Source organism: Achroia grisella, unplaced genomic scaffold, assembly GCF_030625045.1.
Source record: "Achroia grisella isolate CSIRO2021 unplaced genomic scaffold, CSIRO_AGI_Agris_v1 utg149, whole genome shotgun sequence".
Taxonomy (NCBI): Eukaryota; Metazoa; Arthropoda; class Insecta; order Lepidoptera; family Pyralidae; genus Achroia; species Achroia grisella.
Window position 1 is genome coordinate 2,257,547 of NW_026712644.1, and position 24,086 is coordinate 2,281,632.

Consider the following 24,086-nt stretch of genomic DNA (forward strand, 5'->3'; position numbering starts at 1 on the left):
ATATTATGTAAAGGTGTACCTAAATCAGTATATGTAAAACAAAGTCGCTGTCGCTGTCTGTCCGTCCCTATGTATGCTTACCTTTAAAACCACGCAATGCATTTTGAAGCGGTTTCTTTTAATAGATAGAGTGATTCAAGAGGAAGGTTTATATATATAATACATGTACACTCGTGCGAAGCCGGGGCGAGTAGCTAGTATTGGTATAAATCAACAACTTTAGAAAACACTACGTTGCTTGTCCAGTCCCAAATTAAGCAATGTTTATATTATAGGAATTAGACGTCTGATAGACAAACTTAAGTGCGTTTTTTTATGAGTATATAGCACAGATAAGATAATATTATGTATATCTCTTGTAAATACAAGCAGATATAATAAAATATACATTTTTTTTTATATAGCACGGACGTCAAATTCATTAAATATCATTAAATTCAAGTCATTGTAGGCCAATGTCAATTACTACCATCTAATGGTAGAATGTAGTACTAGTGGTAGTACGAACATAACATTATTAATACTTATTTCATTATTCTTAATTTTAGTTTATCTTTAATTAAGAACAGCAAAAGGTATCAACTTATACAGCTATAGTCAACGAAGACGAGACTCCTAAATAACTGTACCTATACAGCCATAGTCACACTCGAAACGCGTTATATAATCTATTAAAAGCGCTACAAGTCAGCTGTCATTTAAAACATTCTAGAGCGCGCAGAGTATAATATAACCTCAATCTATAGAGATGACCTTTATTATGCAAATAAATGATTGATATATGATTGATTGACTGTCTGTCAGTCAACGGAGCTCCATGAATGTTAATAACTAAATAAACAGTAAGCCAGACGTTCTGGAATAAGAGTCGCGACTTTTATTTAATATTAATTTGCGTTAATTTTATCTAATCAGTTTTATTGTAACGCGGAAACTTATCTCAAATTCAATATGGCGTTTGCGTCTGATGAGTCGACAAAATTATGTTTGATATTGATAATTATTTCATATGGAATATAACAGTTTACAATTTGTTATCACTGAGAGAACTCGTTTCAGTTTTATATAAACATAAATGTAACGAAATGACGTAAACAATTGTATTACTTATATAATATTTACGAATGAAAATTAATGTGATATTAGAAACTTTATTTCGTTCCGTAATGATATAAAAATATATAGAGTAATAGACAAGTGTAGATATTTGTTCTTTATTTAAATTTCAATTTAAATATAAGTGTGACTTTAATTAAAAAGTGAACTTCTGTGACAGTTTTCTTTTTTAAATCATGACAAATAAACTGACAAAGGAATGGTTCGTGGAAATGCCATGGGGGAAAGTGGCCAGTGAGTAATAATTTATTTTAATAATCGAATGACTTAACACAGACCTTCAAACTTCACTGTTAAATTCAAATTCGACTAACACGGAAATTTATAACTTAATAGTTGCTTATGGCAAAAAGTAGTAAGGAAAATTGATTTTAATGTGGGCTTGTAAATAGGTATAAGACAGGTGATAAAAACTATAATTATAATATAATATCTTGACCAACATTCACAATTTGTTGCTCTGGTTCTCCTCGATTTAAAAAACATAAATCGTCTTTGTTACGTACGCTTGATTCATACTGAATGATCATTCAAATTTTGACGTTCGTTCAAGGGAAGTACGATTTACTCTTCTATTTTGCGTTTCCCTTATGATTAAGGCTGCAATATCCAAATTTACCCACTAAACTTAATATATGAACTATTAATTAATTTTTATTCTTAGCAATTCCTTTTTTTATTATTTTATTTTATTTCATTTTACGAATTATATTAATATATGTATATACGTTGCATTAAGTCTATATATTGTAACTTTAAATAAAATTCAGCGAAACTTCTTTAAAAAAATTGCATGTTTATATAAATTGTCTTTATTAAGTAAAGTAATTAACGTCGTTGTTGATACATTTCAAAATATTTCATCTTATCTCATATTGTAGGTATATATACATAATATATTGTATTACTGTTTGTTAGTACTAATATTTAAAAAAAAATTGAATCAATAGTATCAGTCTTCACCGCCGTCTTAGACTAGGCTGGGGCCCTTGGCCACACTAGAATACTGGGCCCTTTTAGAAAGCAAAAAAAGTTCATTAGGTATAAGAAAAATAACATTATTGATTTGTGAAAAAAGAGTAGTGTGCCCGATAAAAATCTTTTGAGAATAAATGTGTGAGAAAAATTAACAGGCCTTCGGGGGCCCCCTGAGAATGGGGGCCCTGGGCACGGGCCCCGTGTACCCTTATGGTAAAGACGGTATTGTCAGTACTTACGTCACTGAAATACAACACAGCGAAATTAAACCTAATTATGTATGTATAACCGTATAATAATGGCGCGAAAACTAGTTGAAAGTCGGTAAAGATCACTTTTAGATAACCTGCGTTTAAATAATAGAGCAATTAACACATTTTTTTAACAGTTGTCATCGCCTCTTTTTTAGGGAATCTTCTATACTAACAATGAAAACTGTAATCACTAAACATATATCTTTATTTTGTAACCTTAAATATATTTGTACTGTACTTCCAACCATTACATCACTTTAAAAACTGTTATAATGTATTTAAGTCATAAATATGACAATATATATATTTTCACTACAGTTCCCTTCTGATCTCTACAATATTATGTTTTTTTACATTTTAGCGCCAAAGTTATTTCACATTTTTAAAATAGACTACAGGCAACGGAACAAACCCAAACAGTTATAATATTGAGACAATACTCAAAGTGGGATATTTAACATCGCCCTTATAAGAACGAATTCAAAATTGAATCTATGTAACCAGTGATGTCAATCTTTGACTGGGCGGAAAGGGAAGATGGGAAGAGCGACCTGAGTTAATTACTGTATCGCTAGCAATGTTTGGTACATTGCTAATGAGATTATGGAGGGAAGGTGATTCTTAGTAATATGGACTAATAATCCCATTACAATGTACCAAGTCAGGTTGAATTCCACGCGGTTCCACCTAGAAATCATCGTGATAAATTCCAAGTGAATTTGTAACGATGGTCCAACTGACTTGACCTCATGCTCATCCTATCATCCTCCACTGGTGCCCCGCTAGCGTAAACAGTTAGCGCAGGCGCGTGCACGACTCCATAATCTATACATCTATACATATAAATAAAATTGGAATGTCTGTTTGTAATATTGAAATAATCGTTTTTTACTATATGCATATGAATATAAATACGGTACATACACCAAAATAACATTTTTTACAATGTCTGTATGTCCGGAACACTGTCTGTTTGTTCCGGCTAATCTCTGAAATGGCTGGACCGATTTTGACGGGACTTTTATTGGCAGGTATTTAATTTAATAAGGAGTAACTACTTTTATTTTAGAAAAATTAAATTAAATTCCACGCGGACTAAGTCGCGTGTACAGCTAGTTATCCATAAATAACCATCCGTTCAAATAAAGCTTACACAGTTTCATACAGAAAATGTTTTATTCTAAGGATTCTAAATGCGGATGAAACATTCAAAAGGAATCTATACAAACATTTACTTGCAAATACCAAGCTGTTTTAAAATAATTTACACAATATGAAACAAACAATATTTTGTTCTCAGTTACGTATATTTAAACTAATTAATTGACGTATTGTCTCAGACGGTCTGTGCGAAATATAGAAAGCTCATGTCAAAAGTACAATGTACCTACTCTGTAACTCGGATTGCCAACGTTTATTAAAAGAAATAGAGTATATCTAACTTCGAAGGAGGCAAATAAAAGAGTACCTACGGACTTACAGAATAGAGTATCAAATACTTTATATTTTTAAAAATGTATATTTTAATATTTTTGCAACACATAACATGATTGCGCGGGAAAAAAATTGTCAGTGTAAATGCTGCTAATATTGAATGAGTCAATGTAATTCAAATTAATAATTTTCTTCAAAAAAATCAAATCAAATCATCATGAAGATTCAAAGTCGATAATATCATCATCAAATTCAAATTCAAAATCATTTATTCATGTAGGACATTTTAGCCGCTTATGAACGTCAAATTTTTACATTATCAGTTTAAGTATTTCCCTACCGTCCAGTTCGGTATATAGATCCAATTGGCAAGAAAATTGAATTACTTTTTTTTAAAGCCAGTTTATTTACGATGTATATTTATATAGGTGTCTATGTGTAACATTAAATGAAAATCCCGTGCATGAACAACTATTGCCATGCACGCTCGTCATTCAAGTAATCGTTTAGTGAGTAATAGGCTTTGCTCAGTAAATATGATTTAACAGATGTTTTGAATTTATTTAAGGGTAATTCCAACATATCCTTTTGGTATCTAATTGTAAATTTTTATGCCTATTCCCATAAACCTATTGACTTTTTCTAAACAATACTTAGGGACAGCAAGTTTGTCTTTAAATCTAGTATTAATATTATGAATATTGCTGTTTTTTGGAAATAAGTCAAGATTTTTATGAATGTATAGGATATTTGAATATATAAATTGAGAAGCAACGGTGAGAATATTTGCCTCTTTGAATTTCTCTCTTAATGAGTCACGACTCTTCATACAGTAGATCGCTCGAATGGCACGTTTTTGTAATATGAATATATTTTTAATATCTGCCGCTTTTCCCCATAATAATATTCTATAAGAGACCAAAATATGAATATAGATGCATTAAGAAATCAATCAAAATCAATTTTAAATCAGCGCTGCAGTGACACGCTGCGGCATCAGCTGAGTGGAGGCCCTTACAGCTCATAGCGAAATATTAGTTTTTAAGTTTTCTATATTTTTACTCTGTACTATGATACTGAGTAAATTATTATTATTAATTTATCACAATAGTTGGTAATATTTAACATTATATTTGAGCACATTAATATTCTAGTTGTAACAATATTGAATATTTGTTGTACCAACACAAACAAACATGCTTATCACTGATGTGATAGATGGAGAATGCTTGAACTTTGATGATTCAACAGACAGACAGACAGACAAAAAATGTAAAAAATATTATTTATGTATGTACCATATTTATATTCATATGCATGTAGTAAAAAACGGTTATATCAATATTTTTTATTTACTATCATTTATTTCTTCATGAAAATAATAATAATCGTCTGAGGACAATTCACACAGCGCCATCTACACCCAAGTTAAGCTAGCTAAATCTTGTGTTATGAGTACTAGATAACTGATACAAATACATAGATTTTTTTTTCGTAAATACATACATATACGTACACATATTATACATAGAAAACACCCAGACCGATACAAACAATCATACTCATGAATATAATGTTTGTGCCGTGCGAGGAATCGAACCCGCGACCATCGGACGTAAAGCGGCGTGCTAAACCACTAGACCACCGAGGTGGTCATTATAAACAGACATTCCAATTTTATTAATATGTATAGATATTTGTTTCGCGAGTGCATTTTTGAAAACGTAGAATTCACTGGCTTACTGACTAGTACTGACTACTACAAAATGAACGGGTTGCTCGTCGGGTCCGAGTGGGAGGCACCGCCACTATGGTCCTGCCACACTTGGATCCGAGTGGTGAGCAATGAATGTGTTAAAACCTTTACACATGGATACAGAGTACAGCTGGAGTAGAGTCGCCAACCGTCCTGCTGCCAGGACATGTCCTAGTTTTTCAAGTGTCCTGGAAAGTCCTGAATAGTTACGTGGCAGCGTCCTGGGTTTTTAAAATATGCGGCCACTTATTAAAGTATAATTTCATCAAATACTTTTTATTAACAACCTGATTATATTAATTACTTGTATTTTACTACATCTTATATATAAAGTTCTCGTGTCACAATGTTAGTTACCATACTCCTTTGAAACGGGTAGACCGATTTTTATGAAATTTTATATGCATATTCAGTGGGTCTGAGAATCGGCTACTATCTATTTTTCATACCCCCAAGTGATGAGGGTTATCCATCCGTAACATTATATTTTTATTTCTTAGACAATTTTTTTTATTTATATTATTATTAAAAACATAGAACCCTAGTTTTTCACCCTTAAATTTATATGGCAAAACAACATTTGCGGGGTCAGTATTGATATAACTATTGCAACACTATTACTGCGTTCTGTTTTTAAACTGGATAGTCCTGGTTTTTTAAAGTTTCAATCCTTGTTTTTTAATTTTGGGCATGGCAATCCTAAACTGGAGTATTTTATATGTTCTAGTGATATCGTGGGGCCAGAGCAGCAATCCGCCGATGCTGCTGGTCCACGGGTACACAGACACGGCGGCAACGTTCATTCGCCTGGTGGACTTACTGCCTGATAGCTATTATTATGTCAGTTTTGATTTCCCTGGTGAGTACATTAATAGAATAGAAAATAATTTATTCAAATAAACTTACATTGAAGCTCTTTTGAATAGTCATCACATTTTTTTTAATCTACCGCTCATTCGGAAAGCTGTCTCATCACAAGAAGAACGAGCGAGAAACTTGTGTGTTGCTCTTTTAAATAATTTTATTCTTACTTTACAATTTAAGTTTAAGTGTGTGAATACAAACTACCGATTAGCACTAATTCAATTAAATAATCAAATAGAAAAAATATTGAATACAGAACAACTGGTTAAACAGTTAATAAGAGAAAATCAGTCAGTATTAGAGCACAAGCAGCATCCATTTAATTAATTGTTTATCTATGAGAAACATGTTTTTTTTGTGTGGATGATAATGAAATGGTCCCGCCAGCGCTAACGGTTTACGCTGGCACCAGTGGAGGATGATAAGATGAGCATGAGGTCAGGTCAGTTAGCTCATCGTGACAAATTCATCAAGAATTTATCAAGATGGTTTCCAGGGGGAACCGCGTGGAGGTCAACCCGATATGGTACATTGCTAGTAATGGGGTCATGAGTCCACATTACTAACAATTCCCTTCCCCCCTGGGAAACATGTTGGGACACTTTATACGACGACGAATTTATGAATATATATTTTGAAGATCAAGCCACAGTTTTTTTTAATGGATTTTAACAGCTATTTTGGGATCTCTATTATTTATGTATATTGCGTCTTGCTCGCCTTCCCAAATTTGAATTTAAAAATGAATCTGTATTATTGTAAACATGTACAACATTTATTTGATACAAGCTGAGTTTCAGTGATGTCAGTTCTTCTCATCTCGAAATCATTCCGAACTGACGGTAGATTTGACATATCATAGTCTGTAATAGACCTACATGAATAAAGATATTTTGAATTTGAATTTTGAACTTGTATCGTAGCAGGAAAGGAGGAGGTGGAGTGATGAGACCATTTGAAGATGATGGCTATTTACATTATGTACTAGCTGTACCCGCGACTTCGTCCGCGTGGAATTTAACTTTATTGTTCTAAAATAATAGAATTTTTCTAAAATAAAAATAACCTAAGTTACTCCTTATTACATCAGTTACCTGGCAAAAAAAGTCCCGTCAGAATCGGTTCAGCCATTTCAGAGATTAGCCGGAACAAACAGACAGACAGACAGACATGTAGTAAAAAAACGGTTATTTCAATATTACAAACAGACACTCCAATTTTATTTATATGAATATATAGATTTTGATGAAATATTTACAATTGGTACAAGAGTTTTCGGTCCCCAGTGACAGGCCAGTTATCTTCTTGTTCTGTCGTAACTAGGCAACGGTGTTGCCGCGCGATAATAGTAAATTCGCCACAGGATGATAGTGGAATGGTGCACCTGGCTGCGCTAACGGTATACGCTGGCGGGGCACCAGTGGGGCAGCACTTACCTTTTTGATAATGTAAATATTTAAAGCACATTATATATCCCACGGTTTACATCCTCAGTCTCTTTAAGATTTCAGCTGCTTAGAATTGATTATCAAAAAAATATATATATTATTTTTCAGGGCATGGCAAGTCCGAGCACATACCATCGGGCGGGCCTTTAGTGACAATGTCGTTTATGACGGAGGTCGTCCGTCGGATAGTCAATTACATGGAATGGGATACTTTTATATATATGGGACATTCTATGGCGTTTCTTACTGGTAAGTAATTTTTTTTTCGTTTATATCACGTTAGCAAACAAGCATACGGCCCATCTGATGGTAAATGGTTACCGTAGCATATGACGCCTGAAACACCAGGGGTGTCACGTGCGCGTTGGCGACCCTTATATTTTTCGACCCTTCTGAAACACGGTTATCTTCTATACCTACCTCAGAATTCAGGGAAAATATGTGAAAGAAAGAAATAAATAAATTATAAAGCTGAAAAGTTTGTTTGTTTCTTTGAACGCGCTAATCTCAGGAACTACTAGTTCGTAGTGAAATATTATTTTTCTGTTGGATAGTCCATTTGTCGAGGAAGGCTTTAAGCTATATAACGTTATACTACGACCAATAGAAGCGAAGCGTCAGTCACAAACATTGCAAAAACGGGGAAAATTATTCACATTTGAGGGCTTCCGTTGCGTGCGCTGCGTAATTGGTTTAAGTTACCAGTTTGTTGTGTATTCAGAGCCATAAAAATATATGTCTATGGTTATGATTAATTACTTGGTCTATGGTCTGTCTGTGTATCGAGTCGAGTCATATAACAAAGGGTTGTCGTGTTAAATATAAGTAATATAATCATATATAATAAAAGTCATAAATAATACATCTGCAGTATTATCAATCCCATCAAAAACATAAATGTGAAATGATAGCCGAGTTTAATATTATGATATATGGCTTGATTGTTGACTTCTACGACAAAAGAGATGAGATCTAAATGGGTGCCAAGTTCAATGGTCTGTCCTGAAATGTATTTATAACAATATAAAATATCATTTCTTCTTATAACTTAGGATAATATACTGTAGCCTAAAGTCTAACTTGGCTAGTTTTCATATACGAAATATACTGTAGCCTTCGCAAGTTCTAAACATGTTACTTGTCGGTTCCTATTTTAATATTAATAGTAACTAGCAATCGAAAGTAATAATTTAGATCTCATCTCTTTTGTCGTAGAAGTCAACAATCAAGGCATATATCATAATATTAAACTCGGCTATCATTTCACATTTATGTTTTTGATGGGATACATATCACAATGTTCGCGTCATGCATTTTAGTGCAATTATTGTTAACTGTTAGAGTTTTTTTCTACTAAGTTTATAATCTTTTACCGTCCGTGTGGTCACTTATGACATAGACTGAGTAACAGCGCTGTAACCGTAAACTGTTGAATAGGTGGTAAAATCGATACAATGAGCTAATTAACCAATTAGCTCGTTGTGGCGATTTCACCAGGAATTAACCACGATGTTCTCCAGGCGAGAATGCCTGGATGTCAGTAAACTTTATTGCTAACAATAAAGTCTCTATTGAAAATCAAAGTTAAAATCATTTATTCATATAGGACATTTTTATCCATTCTTGCGTTTAATTATTTTTATAAAAATAGTATCTAGAAATAGATGATATTAGTATCGTCTAATTCAGGTAGCTACCTCATACCGTACATTTTTGTATTCCCTATTCTTAACAATTCTTTCCCCATGATAATTATTAGTTTATTGAGTTAGTACATTAATTTATATTGTATAAATCATAGATCAATTGTGAAGATAAATAAAGTCGCATTATGGTGCTTTCACATTTCAGTAATAATAATTTTGTTCATCATCATCATCATCATCTGCTTCTTCCTTATCCTATTTATTTGGGGTCGGCGTAATATGTTTTTCGCTTCCATTCATCCCTGTTCGCAGTCATCGCGTTATTTACTTACTTTCTTACCATATCATCTTTCACACAGTCCATCCATCTCTTTTTCGGCCTTCCTCTGCCCTTATAACCATCCACATTCATTTGTAACACCTTTCTTAAAATATTATCCTCGTTCCTACGAATTACATGTCCATACCATGATAGACGATTACTCTTAATAATAATTTTGTTCATAAAACAAATAAATGCCACTCATTTCATATTGAAAATATGAAAGTGGTTTTATGTCTTGTACAACTTGAATATTAATATATATCCTGGATAACAATTCTTATTATATATATTATAAATAATAATATGGTAAATAATATCTATATTAGTACTAATTATATTATCGTTCGTCATAATGATTTCCGCTTCAAGTGCGATACAACTACCCAAATCAAATTAAAATATCTTTATTCATGTAAGTCTCATGCAGACTTATGATATGTCAAGTCTACCGTCAGTTAGGAGTGCTTTCTAGCTAAGAAGAACTGACAAGAAACTCAGCATGTATTCATTTCAATTGAGCTTGTATGTACAATTACTAAAATACAGAAATATATAAATATAGAATATATCTAATATAAAACTATTTAAAAAATATTATTATTGCCTATTTATGTTATTTGCTTGAGGTTGGAATTGTTTAATAGGTAAATAGGTAGGGTATAATAATAAGATGTACATATATAATTATAATTACTATTTTAATTATTTAAAATATTGTTATGTACATAATCTTAACAAAATACATTTAAAAAATAGGTCTTAGAAAATCCAAAAAAATCATAGATAGGCATAAAATCAAAGGTTAACTGGTAGAGAATGCCATATGGCATTAAATTCGTCTTTTAAGTTTTATTGTACGGTAAAGATTAAAAAAACCTCTCTGTTATGTATGTATCCTTCAATTCTTGTCCCTGACGGGTCTAGATAGCGAACTTTAAAAAAGGACGAGCACAATAGATCTATGTGGATCGCAGTGCTACACGTCAAACCATCTGATAATAACTCAAACCCCCCTATAAAACATACATGTATTTAATAAATGCATACATATTTTTTTCTTGAATAATTGGTTTTTGATTTTGTTGTATATAGTTTGGAGTCATTATCATCATCATCATCATCATTCATTCTTCATTCATTCATCATTCATTCATCATTCATTCATCATTCACTCATCATTCATTCATCATTCATTCATCATTCGTTCATCATTCTTTCATCATTCAGCATTCATTCAGCATACATTCATCATTCATTCATCATTCATTCATCATTCAGCATTCATTCATCATTCATTCATCATTCATTCATCATTCATTCATCATTCATTCGTCATTCATTCATCATTCATTCATCATTCATTCATTCATTCATCATTCATTCATCATTCATACATCATTCATTCATCATTCATTCATCATTCAATCATCATTCATTCATCATACATTCATCATGTATTCATCATTCTTTCATCAATCATTGCTTCATTCAGCATTCATTCATCGTTCATTCATATGATGTATGAACATGAATTATAAATGAATGATGAATGATGAATGAATGATGAATAAAGAATGAATGATGAATGATGAATGAATGATGACTGAAGAATGAATGATGTCTTTTTTTTGTGTTATTTTCTATATTTTCTCGTAACTTTTAAATGTTCAAGTGCAATGCCAATTCAGTATCAGGAATTTTTGGGCAAATCGGGGCGGTATAACGTCCACAGATGGTTGTACTCTACAATAGAGCTCTCGTGACTTGGATCTAAATTGTTAAGACGTACTCCATCTAAGGTTTTAACTCTGGAGAGTCCAACGTAAACCTGCCCTTTATTAAATATAGAGGAGCCTATGTTGAGAAGAGGACTGTCAAAACTAAGGATTTGTGATTTGTGGATAGCATATGTTAAGCAAATACGGAATTGTTCTCTGTCAACATATACATTATTTAATATCTGAAACTTGGTATTGACACGTTATAGTTCATAAAGACGATTATGTAACAAATTGACTGTTATCTACTGAATTCTCAAGAAAACAATTTGTTACCAATGAGTTCTCATTCTCGAGTTAACTATACATTCCTACTTATAACTATACTAAAATTATTATTTACTTTTGGTTTAAACTATTGTCTATACCATACGTATTTACTAAAATAATGTAATAATAATATAACCACAAATATATAAGTATAATTTAAGAAAACTATGAATTTCGTAGCATAAAACGCAACCTTATAGGTTAAATATCGAGAAACAAAACTTTGAGACATATGAGGGCGGTTGCCATTCGCTCCGACAGGTTCTCGTCAACGTTTTATCGCACCGCTCCCACACGGCGCCGCGGCGCCCTATAACGAAATGCCTATTATTTAATAATTATTTATAAAAACAATGTACTTACACTATCGATGTGCGCTAAATATTGAAACAATAATTAATACCAAATCTCAGTTAATAACATAATAAATACGAAATTCGACTATACTCCTAGTTATAAGTACGAGTATATTTTAGACAGAATCTTAATTATAGCAACTAGTGTTTACCGCTCAATGCAATATTTGAAGTTTGCTAGTTATCGACACTGGTGTAAAGGGGTCAACGTAAATTGGTAATGTTCGACGTTTTCATACAATATTACTTTCCGTCCAGTACAAGATGAGCTATTTTGCCAGGGATCAATGTCAATTGGTGGTTATCGACGTTTTCATAGAATTTTAGTATTCGTCCAGTATAAGTTGAAATAAAATCAATTAAAGTGAAAAATTATAGTAAAATGATAACAATGTACCAGTTTCAGATTTTTTCCTTTATATTCACCTATCCGCATGCCAAATTTGAACTTCCTAGGTCATCCATTCATTCATCACTCATTCATCATTCATTCGCCATTCATTTATCATTCATTCATCATTCATTCATCATTCATTCATCATTCATTCATCATTCATTCATCATGCATTCATCATTCATTCATCATTCATTCATCATTCATTCATCATTCATTCATCATTCATTCATCATTCATTCATCATTCATTCATCATTCATTCATCATTCATTCATCATTCATTCATCATCCATTCATCATTCATTCATCATTCATCATTCATTCATCATTCATTCATCATTCATTTATCATTGATTCATCATTCATTCATCATTCTTTCATCATTCATTCATCGTTCATTCATCATTCATTCATCGTTCATTCATCATCTTTCATCATTCATTCATCGTTCATTCATCATTCATTTATCATTCATTCATCATTCATTCATCATTCATTCATCGTTCATTCATCATTCATTCTTTCATCAATCATTCTTCATTCAGCATTCATTCATCGTTCATTCATATGATGTATGAACATGAATTATAAATGAACGATGAATGATGAATGAATGATGAATAAAGAATGAATGATGAATGATGAATGAATGATGACTGAAGAATGAATGATGTCTTTTTTTTGTGTTATTTTCTATGTTTTCTTGTAACTTTTAAATGTTCAAGTGCAATGCCAATTCAGTATCAGGAATTTTTGGGCAAATCGGGGCGGTATAACGTCCACAGATGGTTGTACTCTACAATAGAGCTCTCGTGACTTGGATCTAAATTGTTAAGACGTACTCCATCTAAGGTTTTAACTCTGGAGAGTCCAACGTAAACCTGCCCTTTATTAAATATAGAGGAGCCTATGTTGAGAAGAGGACTGTCAAAACTAAGGATTTGTGATTTGTGGATAGCATATGTTAAGCAAATATCATATGTTCTCTGTCAACATATACATTATTTAATATCTGAAACTTGGTATTGACACGTTATAGTTCGTAAAGACGATTATGTAACAAATTGACTGTTATCTACTGAATTCTCAAGAAAACAATTTGTTACCAATGAGTTCTCATTCTCGAGTTAACTATACATTCCTACTTATAACTATACTAAAATTATTATTAATTTTTGGTTTAAACTATTGTCTATACCATACGTATTTACTAAAATAATGTAATAATAATATAACCACAAATATATAAGTATAATTTAAGAAAACTATGAATTTCGTAGCATAAAACGCAACCTTATAGGTTAAATATCGAGAAACAAAACATTGAGACATATGAGGGCGGTTGCCATTCGCTCCGACAGGTTCTCGTCAACGTTTTATCGCACCGCTCCCACACGGCGCCGCGGCGCCCTATAACGAAATGCCTATTATTTAATAATTATTTATAAAAACAATGTACTTACACTATCGATGTGCGCTAAATATTGAAACAATAATTAATACCAAATCTCAGTTAATAACATAATAAATACGAAATTCGACTATACTCCTAGTTATAAGTACGAGTATATTTTAGACAGAATCTTAATTATAGCAACTAGTGTTTACCGCTCAATGCAATATTTGAAGTTTGCTAGTTATCGACACTGGTGTAAAGGGGTCAACGTAAATTGGTAATGTTCGACGTTTTCATACAATATTACTTTCCGTCCAGTACAAGATGAGCTATTTTGCCAGGGATCAATGTCAATTGGTGGTTATCGACGTTTTCATAGAATTTTAGTATTCGTCCAGTATAAGTTGAAATAAAATCAATTAAAGTGAAAAATTATAGTAAAATGATAACAATTTACCAGTTTCAGATTTTTTCCTTTATATTCACCTATCCGCATGCCAAATTTGAACTTCCTAGGTCATCCATTCATTCATCACTCATTCATCATTCATTCGCCATTCATTTATCATTCATTCATCATTCATTCATCGTTCATTCACATTCATTCATCATTCATTCATCATTCATTCATCATTCATTCATCATCCATTCATCATTCATTCATCATTCATTCATCATTCATTCATCATTCATTCATCATTCATTCATCATTCATCCATCATTCATTCATCATTTAGCACTCATTCATCCTTCATTCATCATTCATTCATCATTCATTCATCATTCATTCATCATTCATTCATCATTCATTCATCATTCATTCATCATTCATCATTCATCCATCATTCATTCATCATTCTTTCATCATTCATTCATCGTTCATTCATCATTCATTCTTTCATCAATCATTCTTCATTCAGCATTCATTCATCGTTCATTCATATGATGTATGAACATGAATTATAAATGAATGATGAATGATGAATGAATGATGAATAAAGAATGAATGATGAATGATGAATGAATGATGACTGAAGAATGAATGATGAATGATGAATGAATGATGACTGAAGAATGAATGATGTCTTTTTTTTGTGTTATTTTCTATGTTTTCTTGTAACTTTTAAATGTTCAAGTGCAATGCCAATTCAGTATCAGGAATTTTTGGGCAAATCGGGGCGGTATAACGTCCACAGATGGTTGTACTCTACAATAGAGCTCTCGTGACTTGGATCTAAATTGTTAAGACGTACTCCATCTAAGGTTTTAACTCTGGAGAGTCCAACGTAAACCTGCCCTTTATTAAATATAGAGGAGCCTATGTTGAGAAGAGGACTGTCAAAACTAAGGATTTGTGATTTGTGGATAGCATATGTTAAGCAAATATCATATGTTCTCTGTCAACATATACATTATTTAATATCTGAAACTTGGTATTGACACGTTATAGTTCATAAAGACGATTATGTAACAAATTGACTGTTATCTACTGAATTCTCAAGAAAACAATTTGTTACCAATGAGTTCTCATTCTCGAGTTAACTATACATTCCTACTTATAACTATACTAAAATTATTATTTACTTTTGGTTTAAACTATTGTCTATACCATACGTATTTACTAAAATAATGTAATAATAATATAACCACAAATATATAAGTATAATTTAAGAAAACTATGAATTTCGTAGCATAAAACGCAACCTTATAGGTTAAATATCGAGAAACAAAACTTTGAGACATATGAGGGCGGTTGCCATTCGCTCCGACAGGTTCTCGTCAACGTTTTATCGCACCGCTCCCACACGGCGCCGCGGCGCCCTATAACGAAATGCCTATTATTTAATAATTATTTATAAAAACAATGTACTTACACTATCGATGTGCGCTAAATATTGAAACAATAATTAATACCAAATCTCAGTTAATAACATAATAAATACGAAATTCGACTATACTCCTAGTTATAAGTACGAGTATATTTTAGACAGAATCTTAATTATAGCAACTAGTGTTTACCGCTCAATGCAATATTTGAAGTTTGCTAGTTATCGACACTGGTGTAAAGGGGTCAACGTAAATTGGTAATGTTCGACGTTTTCATACAATATTACTTTCCGTCCAGTACAAGATGAGCTATTTTGCCAGGGATCAATGTCAATTGGTGGTTATCGACGTTTTCATAGAATTTTAGTATTCGTCCAGTATAAGTTGAAATAAAATCAATTAAAGTGAAAAATTATAGTAAAATGATAACAATTTACCAGTTTCAGATTTTTTCCTTTATATTCACCTATCCGCATGCCAAATTTGAACTTCCTAGGTCATCCATTCATTCATCACTCATTCATCATTCATTCGCCATTCATTTATCATTCATTCATCATTCATTCATCATTCATTCATCATTCATTCATCATTCATTCATCATGCATTCATCATTCATTCATCATTCATTCATCATTCATTCATCATTCATCATTCATTCATCATTCATTCATCATTCATTCATCATTCATTCATCATTCATTCATCATTCATTCATCATTCATCCTTCATTCATCATTCATTCATCATTCATTCATCATTCATTCATCATTCATCCATCATTCATTCATCATTCTTTCATCATTCATCCATCATTCATTCATCATTCTTTCATCATTCATTCATCGTTCATTCATCATTCATTCTTTCATCAATCATTCTTCATTCAGCATTCATTCATCGTTCATTCATATGATGTATGAACATGAATTATAAATGAATGATGAATGATGAATGAATGATGAATAAAGAATGAATGATGAATGATGAATGAATGATGACTGAAGAATGAATGATGAATGATGAATGAATGATGACTGAAGAATGAATGATGTCTTTTTTTGTGTTATTTTCTATGTTTTCTTGTAACTTTTAAATGTTCAAGTGCAATGCCAATTCAGTATCAGGAATTTTTGGGCAAATCGGGGCGGTATAACGTCCACAGATGGTTGTACTCTACAATAGAGCTCTCGTGACTTGGATCTAAATTGTTAAGACGTACTCCATCTAAGGTTTTAACTCTGGAGAGTCCAACGTAAACCTGCCCTTTATTAAATATAGAGGAGCCTATGTTGAGAAGAGGACTGTCAAAACTAAGGATTTGTGATTTGTGGATAGCATATGTTAAGCAAATATCATATGTTCTCTGTCAACATATACATTATTTAATATCTGAAACTTGGTATTGACACGTTATAGTTCATAAAGACGATTATGTAACAAATTGACTGTTATCTACTGAATTCTCAAGAAAACAATTTGTTACCAATGAGTTCTCATTCTCGAGTTAACTATACATTCCTACTTATAACTATACTAAAATTATTATTTATTTTTGGTTTAAACTATTGTCTATACCATACGTATTTACTAAAATAATGTAATAATAATATAACCACAAATATATAAGTATAATTTAAGAAAACTATGAATTTCGTAGCATAAAACGCAACCTTATAGGTTAAATATCGAGAAACAAAACATTGAGACATATGAGGGCGGTTGCCATTCGCTCCGACAGGTTCTCGTCAACGTTTTATCGCACCGCTCCCACACGGCGCCGCGGCGCCCTATAACGAAATGCCTATTATTTAATAATTATTTATAAAAACAATGTACTTACACTATCGATGTGCGCTAAATATTGAAACAATAATTAATACCAAATCTCAGTTAATAACATAATAAATACGAAATTCGACTATACTCCTAGTTATAAGTACGAGTATATTTTAGACAGAATCTTAATTATAGCAACTAGTGTTTACCGCTCAATGCAATATTTGAAGTTTGCTAGTTATCGACACTGGTGTAAAGGGGTCAACGTAAATTGGTAATGTTCGACGTTTTCATACAATATTACTTTCCGCCCAGTACAAGATGAGCTATTTTGCCAGGGATCAATGTCAATTGGTGGTTATCGACGTTTTCATAGAATTTTAGTATTCGTCCAGTATAAGTTGAAATAAAATCAATTAAAGTGAAAAATTATAGTAAAATGATAACAATTTACCAGTTTCAGATTTTTTTCCTTTATATTCACCTAATTACCTATCTGCATGCCAAATTTGAACTTCCTATATCATCTGGAAGTGGGTTATAATTTTGATCTATAGTTGATCAGTGATAAAAATGACGATTTTTGGACATTAATATCTAAATAACCGTTTGAGATATGTTTATGAAATTTGGAATACATATTTATCTCGCAAGTCTCAATATATGAACCAAATTTGACAGGTTTATGTAAAAGAGTTTTTGAGTTATGAGGGGGTCAAAAATGGCTCCAAATGGTTCGTGTAAATATACACACGGTGCTGCTCGCCAGTTTACTTGAAACTCGGCTTGACACGCTACCGCGTGTCTACATAATATACACCTAATTGAGCAACGAGCAAACACGAAACAGTTAAAATATGTATGAAAGAATTATTCCTCTTTAAATGATCTAAAAAAATGTCCGCAACCGTATATGTATATCTTTTAAGATTGACTCACTATAACCTTTTTTATGGTAATCAAATTTGTTCGAAATTAATGCATTAATGCCAATTATTTCCCAAAGAGTTTTATATCAACGTAATATGAATCCTTATACAAATGTGTGGCAATCAAAAGATAATCGCGATAATGTTTTTGACAACCACGCGATGCCGCGGGCACAGCTAGTCTAAATATATATAACTCAAAGGTGACTGACGTAGTGATCTATCAACGCACAACCCAAACCACTGGACGGATCGGGCTGAAATTTAGCATGCAGGTAGATGTTATAACGTAGGTATCCACTAAGAAAGGATTTTGTTTAATTCTACCCCCAAAGGGATAAAATAGGGGATGAAAGTTTGTATGAAACTTTGTGAATTTTAAACCGATCGGGCTGAGACTTTGCATGCATGACAGTAGTCAGTCATAGTAATGACGTAGGCATCCCCTAAGAAAGGTTTTTGATAAATTCCACCACTAAGAGGAGCGAGCGAAGCCGCGAGCAAAAGCTAGTTAATATGAAAGTAAACGCTAAAGTATATAATTTGTGTTTGGCCCTTATACTGTAATATATATATATGTTTTCAGGTATATATTATCACCACGCGTTCCCGGGAAGAATCAAACGGATGATCAACCTGGACCCGGAGCCGCCGTGTGGAAACCAATACTATATAGATTACTCTTACATCGAATCTTGGTTCATGTACCACCACGAAAGTTATTACGACAACTATCATAAGTAAGTTCTAGAAATTTCTACAACACTTCAGTTAAATAGAAAAATGGCAGTATTCAAAATGTATATTTTTTACAAGAATTAATCAACCCTCCACGAACCCATGGTCATTCCAACCTCACGGTTATACTGGCCGAATCTACGGGGAATACGGGCTGAAAGGCACGCATTCTCTTGACCCCTACAAATTGTTTCTACTCCTGTCCCCTCTGTCGCTTTCTCCCCCTTCTGGGGCAGCGGACGAAACTTGTACGGCTTCGGTGCCGGGCAGCACTACGTCTTCAGCGGCTTCCCTCCTTAATCCTCCTTAATCGTCCTTAATCCTCCTTAAATTTAAATTCAAATTCAAAATATCTTTATTCATGTAGGTCTATTACAGACTCTTATGATATGTCAAATCTACCGTCAGTTCGGAATGATAACGAGATGAGAAGAACTGACAAGAAACTCAGCTCGTATTTTTTTCAAATAATAGTGGAACATGATTATGATAAATACAGTTATTAAAATTCAAATTTGAGAGAATAGAGTGACCACCAGCATATGCTATCGCAAAGAATAAAAAATTTAATCAGTGTTCACAACCTGAACAGACCAGTCCCCACAAGCAGCACCCGTTCACGAGTATGACGTATGAGCCAGCCATCATTGTACTCAACCATATTTGAGGGAGGACATCGACCCTCTTAAGACCCTCGAGGATTAAGGAGCACTTAATCCTCCTTAATCCTCCTCATCTCTATAATTAGTCGGAGACGCGGGTATAGAGTGATTCCCAGTAGAATCACTCTCTTTTGGTGGTCCTGATTAATCATTGGGTTCCAGTAGCCTACGCCTTTTAGGATGGTGTACTAGCCGTGTCTTGTACTTGGAGTACTGGTGTTTTATCACTTCGGCTACTGTGTTTGTGTTCAGATACTCATGAACCTCAGATATTCTTGGAAACCATGGCACATTTAGATGCTACTTCAGGATGTTATTTTGAGCCCTTTGCTTATGTTGGAATTTGCAGTAGAACCCCACAATTGTATGCCATAGGTCCAAATGGATTTCAATACAGCCTCGGTGGTCTAGTGGTTTAGCACACCGCTTTACTATCCGATGGTCGTGGGTTCGATTTCTCGCACGGTACAAACATTTGTATTCATGAGTATGATTGTTTGTATCGGTCTGGGTGTTTTCTATGTATAATATGTATTTATTTAAAAAAAAAAATATATCCATGTATTTATATCAGTTTTCTAGTACCCATAACACAAGCTCTGCTTAGCTTGGGACTAGATGGCGCTGTGTGAATTGTCCTGAAATATTATTATTATTATAATACAGACATGTATAGGAGAAGTTTGTTGTCAAGGGATAATTTTGAATTTCTGCCGAGCAACCAATACATCTCATTGTTTCTTATGTTTATTTGGTCTCAAGGCAAGCATTTAAAGTTTTTTTTTATATATATAGTATAAATTTATTTAAATTTAAATTATTTTTTCCTTTAAAGTTTTAAATTTACACAGAAGTGTTATATATCGTTTTAAGTATTTAGATAATGATTAAGACGGCGTGGTTAATTTAATGGACTTATATAACAGGAGGCAATTCTAGCTTCTAATTTTGAAAAATGTAATTTTTCTATTTAATCGACAATCTATTTTACGACGACCTCAAACAAAAAAAGTCCATCGTTTTGAATTAAAAAATGACGAAATTCCATTAAATTTTTCATCTTTCCTTTCAATCCCTTACAACCCTTTTTTTCTTTATTTATATTTCATTGTTGCGGGTAAATATTACGATGTTGCTGGTCGAGACGATGTATATTACAGATGATAATAAACTGACAATATGTATATAGAAATATTGATCTTATATACTAAATAACAGTAGGAAAATGTAAGGTGGGGTGACACAGTTTAGATACAGCAGTGCCTAGTAGACAATATTGAATTTGTCTTACTAGACATTATTAAATGCACTTATTATTTTGATGTATCTAGGTGACTGTGTCCCATATTCATGAACAGCCTAAAAATAAGTTTCAGTCCTCTAGAGTCAAAAATGACAATACAACTTTTCATCCCCCTTTTACCCCTTAAAACCCTTTTATAATCTTTCTCAGGGTCTAGATTCTAGACTATCTGTTTACCAAATTTCATTTAAATCTGTTCAGTAGTTTTGGCGTGAAAGCAAGACAGACAGAAATAGTTACTTTCGCATTTATAATATTAGTAAGGATCTAACAATCCAGACAGAGTCGCGGAAAAGTAATAGTAATAAATAAAATCTTTTTTCTCACTAATCTAGACAGGAAGAGAAGCTGTACACGTATGAGCAAGCCGTCACAGCCATGATGAAGGCCAGACATCTCACCAGGGAACAGACAGAGCTGCTCCTGACCAGGTGTCTAGTGCCAGCCGAAAATGGACTCTATAGGTGAGGATATAGTAAATATATTAACTAGAAGCCTTTTTGACCAGGATAATAACAGTATAGAGAATAAAATACATTTTAATTTTTTCATTATCTGCTGTTGTTTAGCCACAAAAACAAAATACTAATTTGACTCGTTGTCAACTGAAAAATTAGGAAAAAGTAAGTAGAAGCCCTGTATAATACAGCGCGTGCATTACACAGACGAACACTAGTACATGTTTCTCATTTTACAGATCGTTCAGCTCTTAGTTCTAGTTAATTATTTTTTTAATTTTTGTGTTTTAACTCTAAAACAACAGCAGGTAATGAAAAAATACTAATAATAAAGACCTGTTTTGTGCAAATATTTCTTACCGTTATCGAGTTACTTTGAAAAGGCGTTTTTCAACCCTTTTCTTATTTTTTCATCCCTTTTCATTAAATCAAAATTTATATCTGAATATTATCATTCACGTATATGCGAACTTATTTTTATATATTACGCCAAAATTGGTCACATCATGTGTAATTTTAAATTTACTGGACTATTTATTAAAGTTCTATTGCCAAATAATATAAGAGACACCATATTGATCTATTCCCAATTTGACTACAGGCTTTAATAACAAAAGAGATTTTGCGTGTGTTAAATATATATTGTACTTGTAATGTATTTATAAGGGAGAAGTAAAAAAAATAATAGCATTCTGCATTCCACTATATACCTACTAGCTGTGCCCGCGGTTTCGCCCGCGCTAAATTTCAATATTAATAAAAAATATAGCCTATATGTTATTCTGATGTATAATCTATATTACTTATAGTACAGTTTCATCAGAATCCACTAAGCACTTTTCGCGTGAAAGAGTAATAAACCACACTCACAAACTTTCGTGTTTATGATATTACTATGCACGTAGTAAAAAACAGTCATTTAAATATTACAAACAGACACTCCAATTTAATTTATATGTATAGACTATCTACCCACTCCGGCTTCGTACGGGTGTACATGTATTATATATATAAACCTTCCTCTTGAATCACTATCTATTAAAAAAACCGTTTCAAAATCCGTTGCGTAGTTTTAAAGGTTTAAGCATACATAGGGACGGACAGACAGCGACAGCGACTTTATTTTATACTATATAATCATGATAGATAGATAGATACTCGTAGATAGATAATCTAACGACATGCGACTTTATTTTATACTATGTAATGATGATAGATAGATAGATAATCGTAGATAGATAGTCTAACGACATATTTCATCACACTCATTTCAGAATGACCTTCCAACCCAGCATGCGGCGGATAACAGGCTCCGGCTTTCCAGAATACACGCTGACCTGTGCCATAACCACAGATCCACCCCCGGTACTCAATCTGAACGCCACTAAGAGCATCCTCAACCCTGTGACTATAGAATTTTCTAGAAAAATTTTGCGACCGTATGCTCTACCATCGACTGTTCATCGTACAGTTTATGTTGAAGGAAGACACGATGTACACATCACGCATCCGGAGTCACTAGTGCCTTATATACTCGAATTCTTGAATCGAGACAACAAGTCCAAATTGTGATGTTTAGTTTGTTTAATAAAGAAAATTCTGGAAGTTTCTGTGTTATTATTAATAACTATCGATTGACCCCGATTTTGTCTCTTGGAATTTTACTGATTTTAATTAAAGAAAATAATATTTCTAAAATAAAAGTTTCTTAGTTGTTCTTCTTTTTTTTCGGACTATGTACTCTAATGCTGGCCTTTACAGCTTCACCGGACGATAGGTTGCGAGTGCAGATGACACTCCAAACCAAAGGAAGGACTTATGAAGCGGTGACAGATTAAAAAAGTACATACGACTAATGACAAGTACTTAAAATTAAGTTTATTTAATAAAGAATTTTACTAATCTATTCTAAAAAAGTTAAATATTATAAAAAAAGTTACTCATAGGGTACTTACAACATGTGAAAGTGCCAAATCGGTCGAGCCCATCCAAAATAACGAAAGCCGAAATATTTTTTTTATTATATATTTGTTGTAAGTATAGTTTAATGTTTCATATACATTTAGTGAAAATGATAGATAATCACTTACCATCAGGTGAGCCGTGTGCTCGTTTGTTATAAAAAAAAGAAAATATGTCAATTTCAAATTACAAACGCACAATTCAGAGGCAACATCGCAGCCAAGTTATAATTCTGGATAATCGCATCGCATTAATTTAAGTTGATTATTCTTTTTTTTAGTTACTTAGTATAATTAAATAATACTAAAAAATATATTCTAATACAAGAATGAGCAACGCGCGGCCCTCAGATCTCTTGCGGCCCGCCAAGCATTTCTAAAATTACATTTAATTTTTTGACTTTCTCTCATC

The 24,086-nt window shown here is 32.7% G+C and overlaps 1 protein-coding gene across 1 annotated transcript; it reads left to right on the forward strand.

Moving 5' to 3' along the window:
- The first annotated feature begins 1,198 nt into the window (after window positions 1–1,198).
- LOC131840636 (serine hydrolase-like protein 2) lies at window positions 1,199–23,312 on the forward strand. Its single transcript, XM_059188809.1, has 6 exons — window positions 1,199–1,350; window positions 6,266–6,397; window positions 7,959–8,099; window positions 19,139–19,292; window positions 21,591–21,719; window positions 22,988–23,312. Exons 1-6 carry the CDS (start codon window positions 1,293–1,295, stop codon window positions 23,283–23,285), a joined length of 912 nt encoding a protein of 303 aa, XP_059044792.1. The 5' UTR covers window positions 1,199–1,292; the 3' UTR covers window positions 23,286–23,312.
- The last annotated feature ends 774 nt before the right edge of the window (window positions 23,313–24,086 follow it).

Excerpts from the sequence above, each read along its gene's own strand:
- LOC131840636 (XM_059188809.1), top strand. The coding sequence starts at position 1,293 with ATGACAAATAAACTGACAAAGGAATGGTTCGTGGAAATGCCATGGGGG. Across the intron at positions 1,351-6,265 it reads GCCATGGGGGAAAGTGGCCA|TGATATCGTGGGGCCAGAGC; the intron begins GTGAGTAATAAT and ends TATATGTTCTAG. Across the intron at positions 21,720-22,987 it reads GCCGAAAATGGACTCTATAG|AATGACCTTCCAACCCAGCA; the intron begins GTGAGGATATAG and ends CACTCATTTCAG.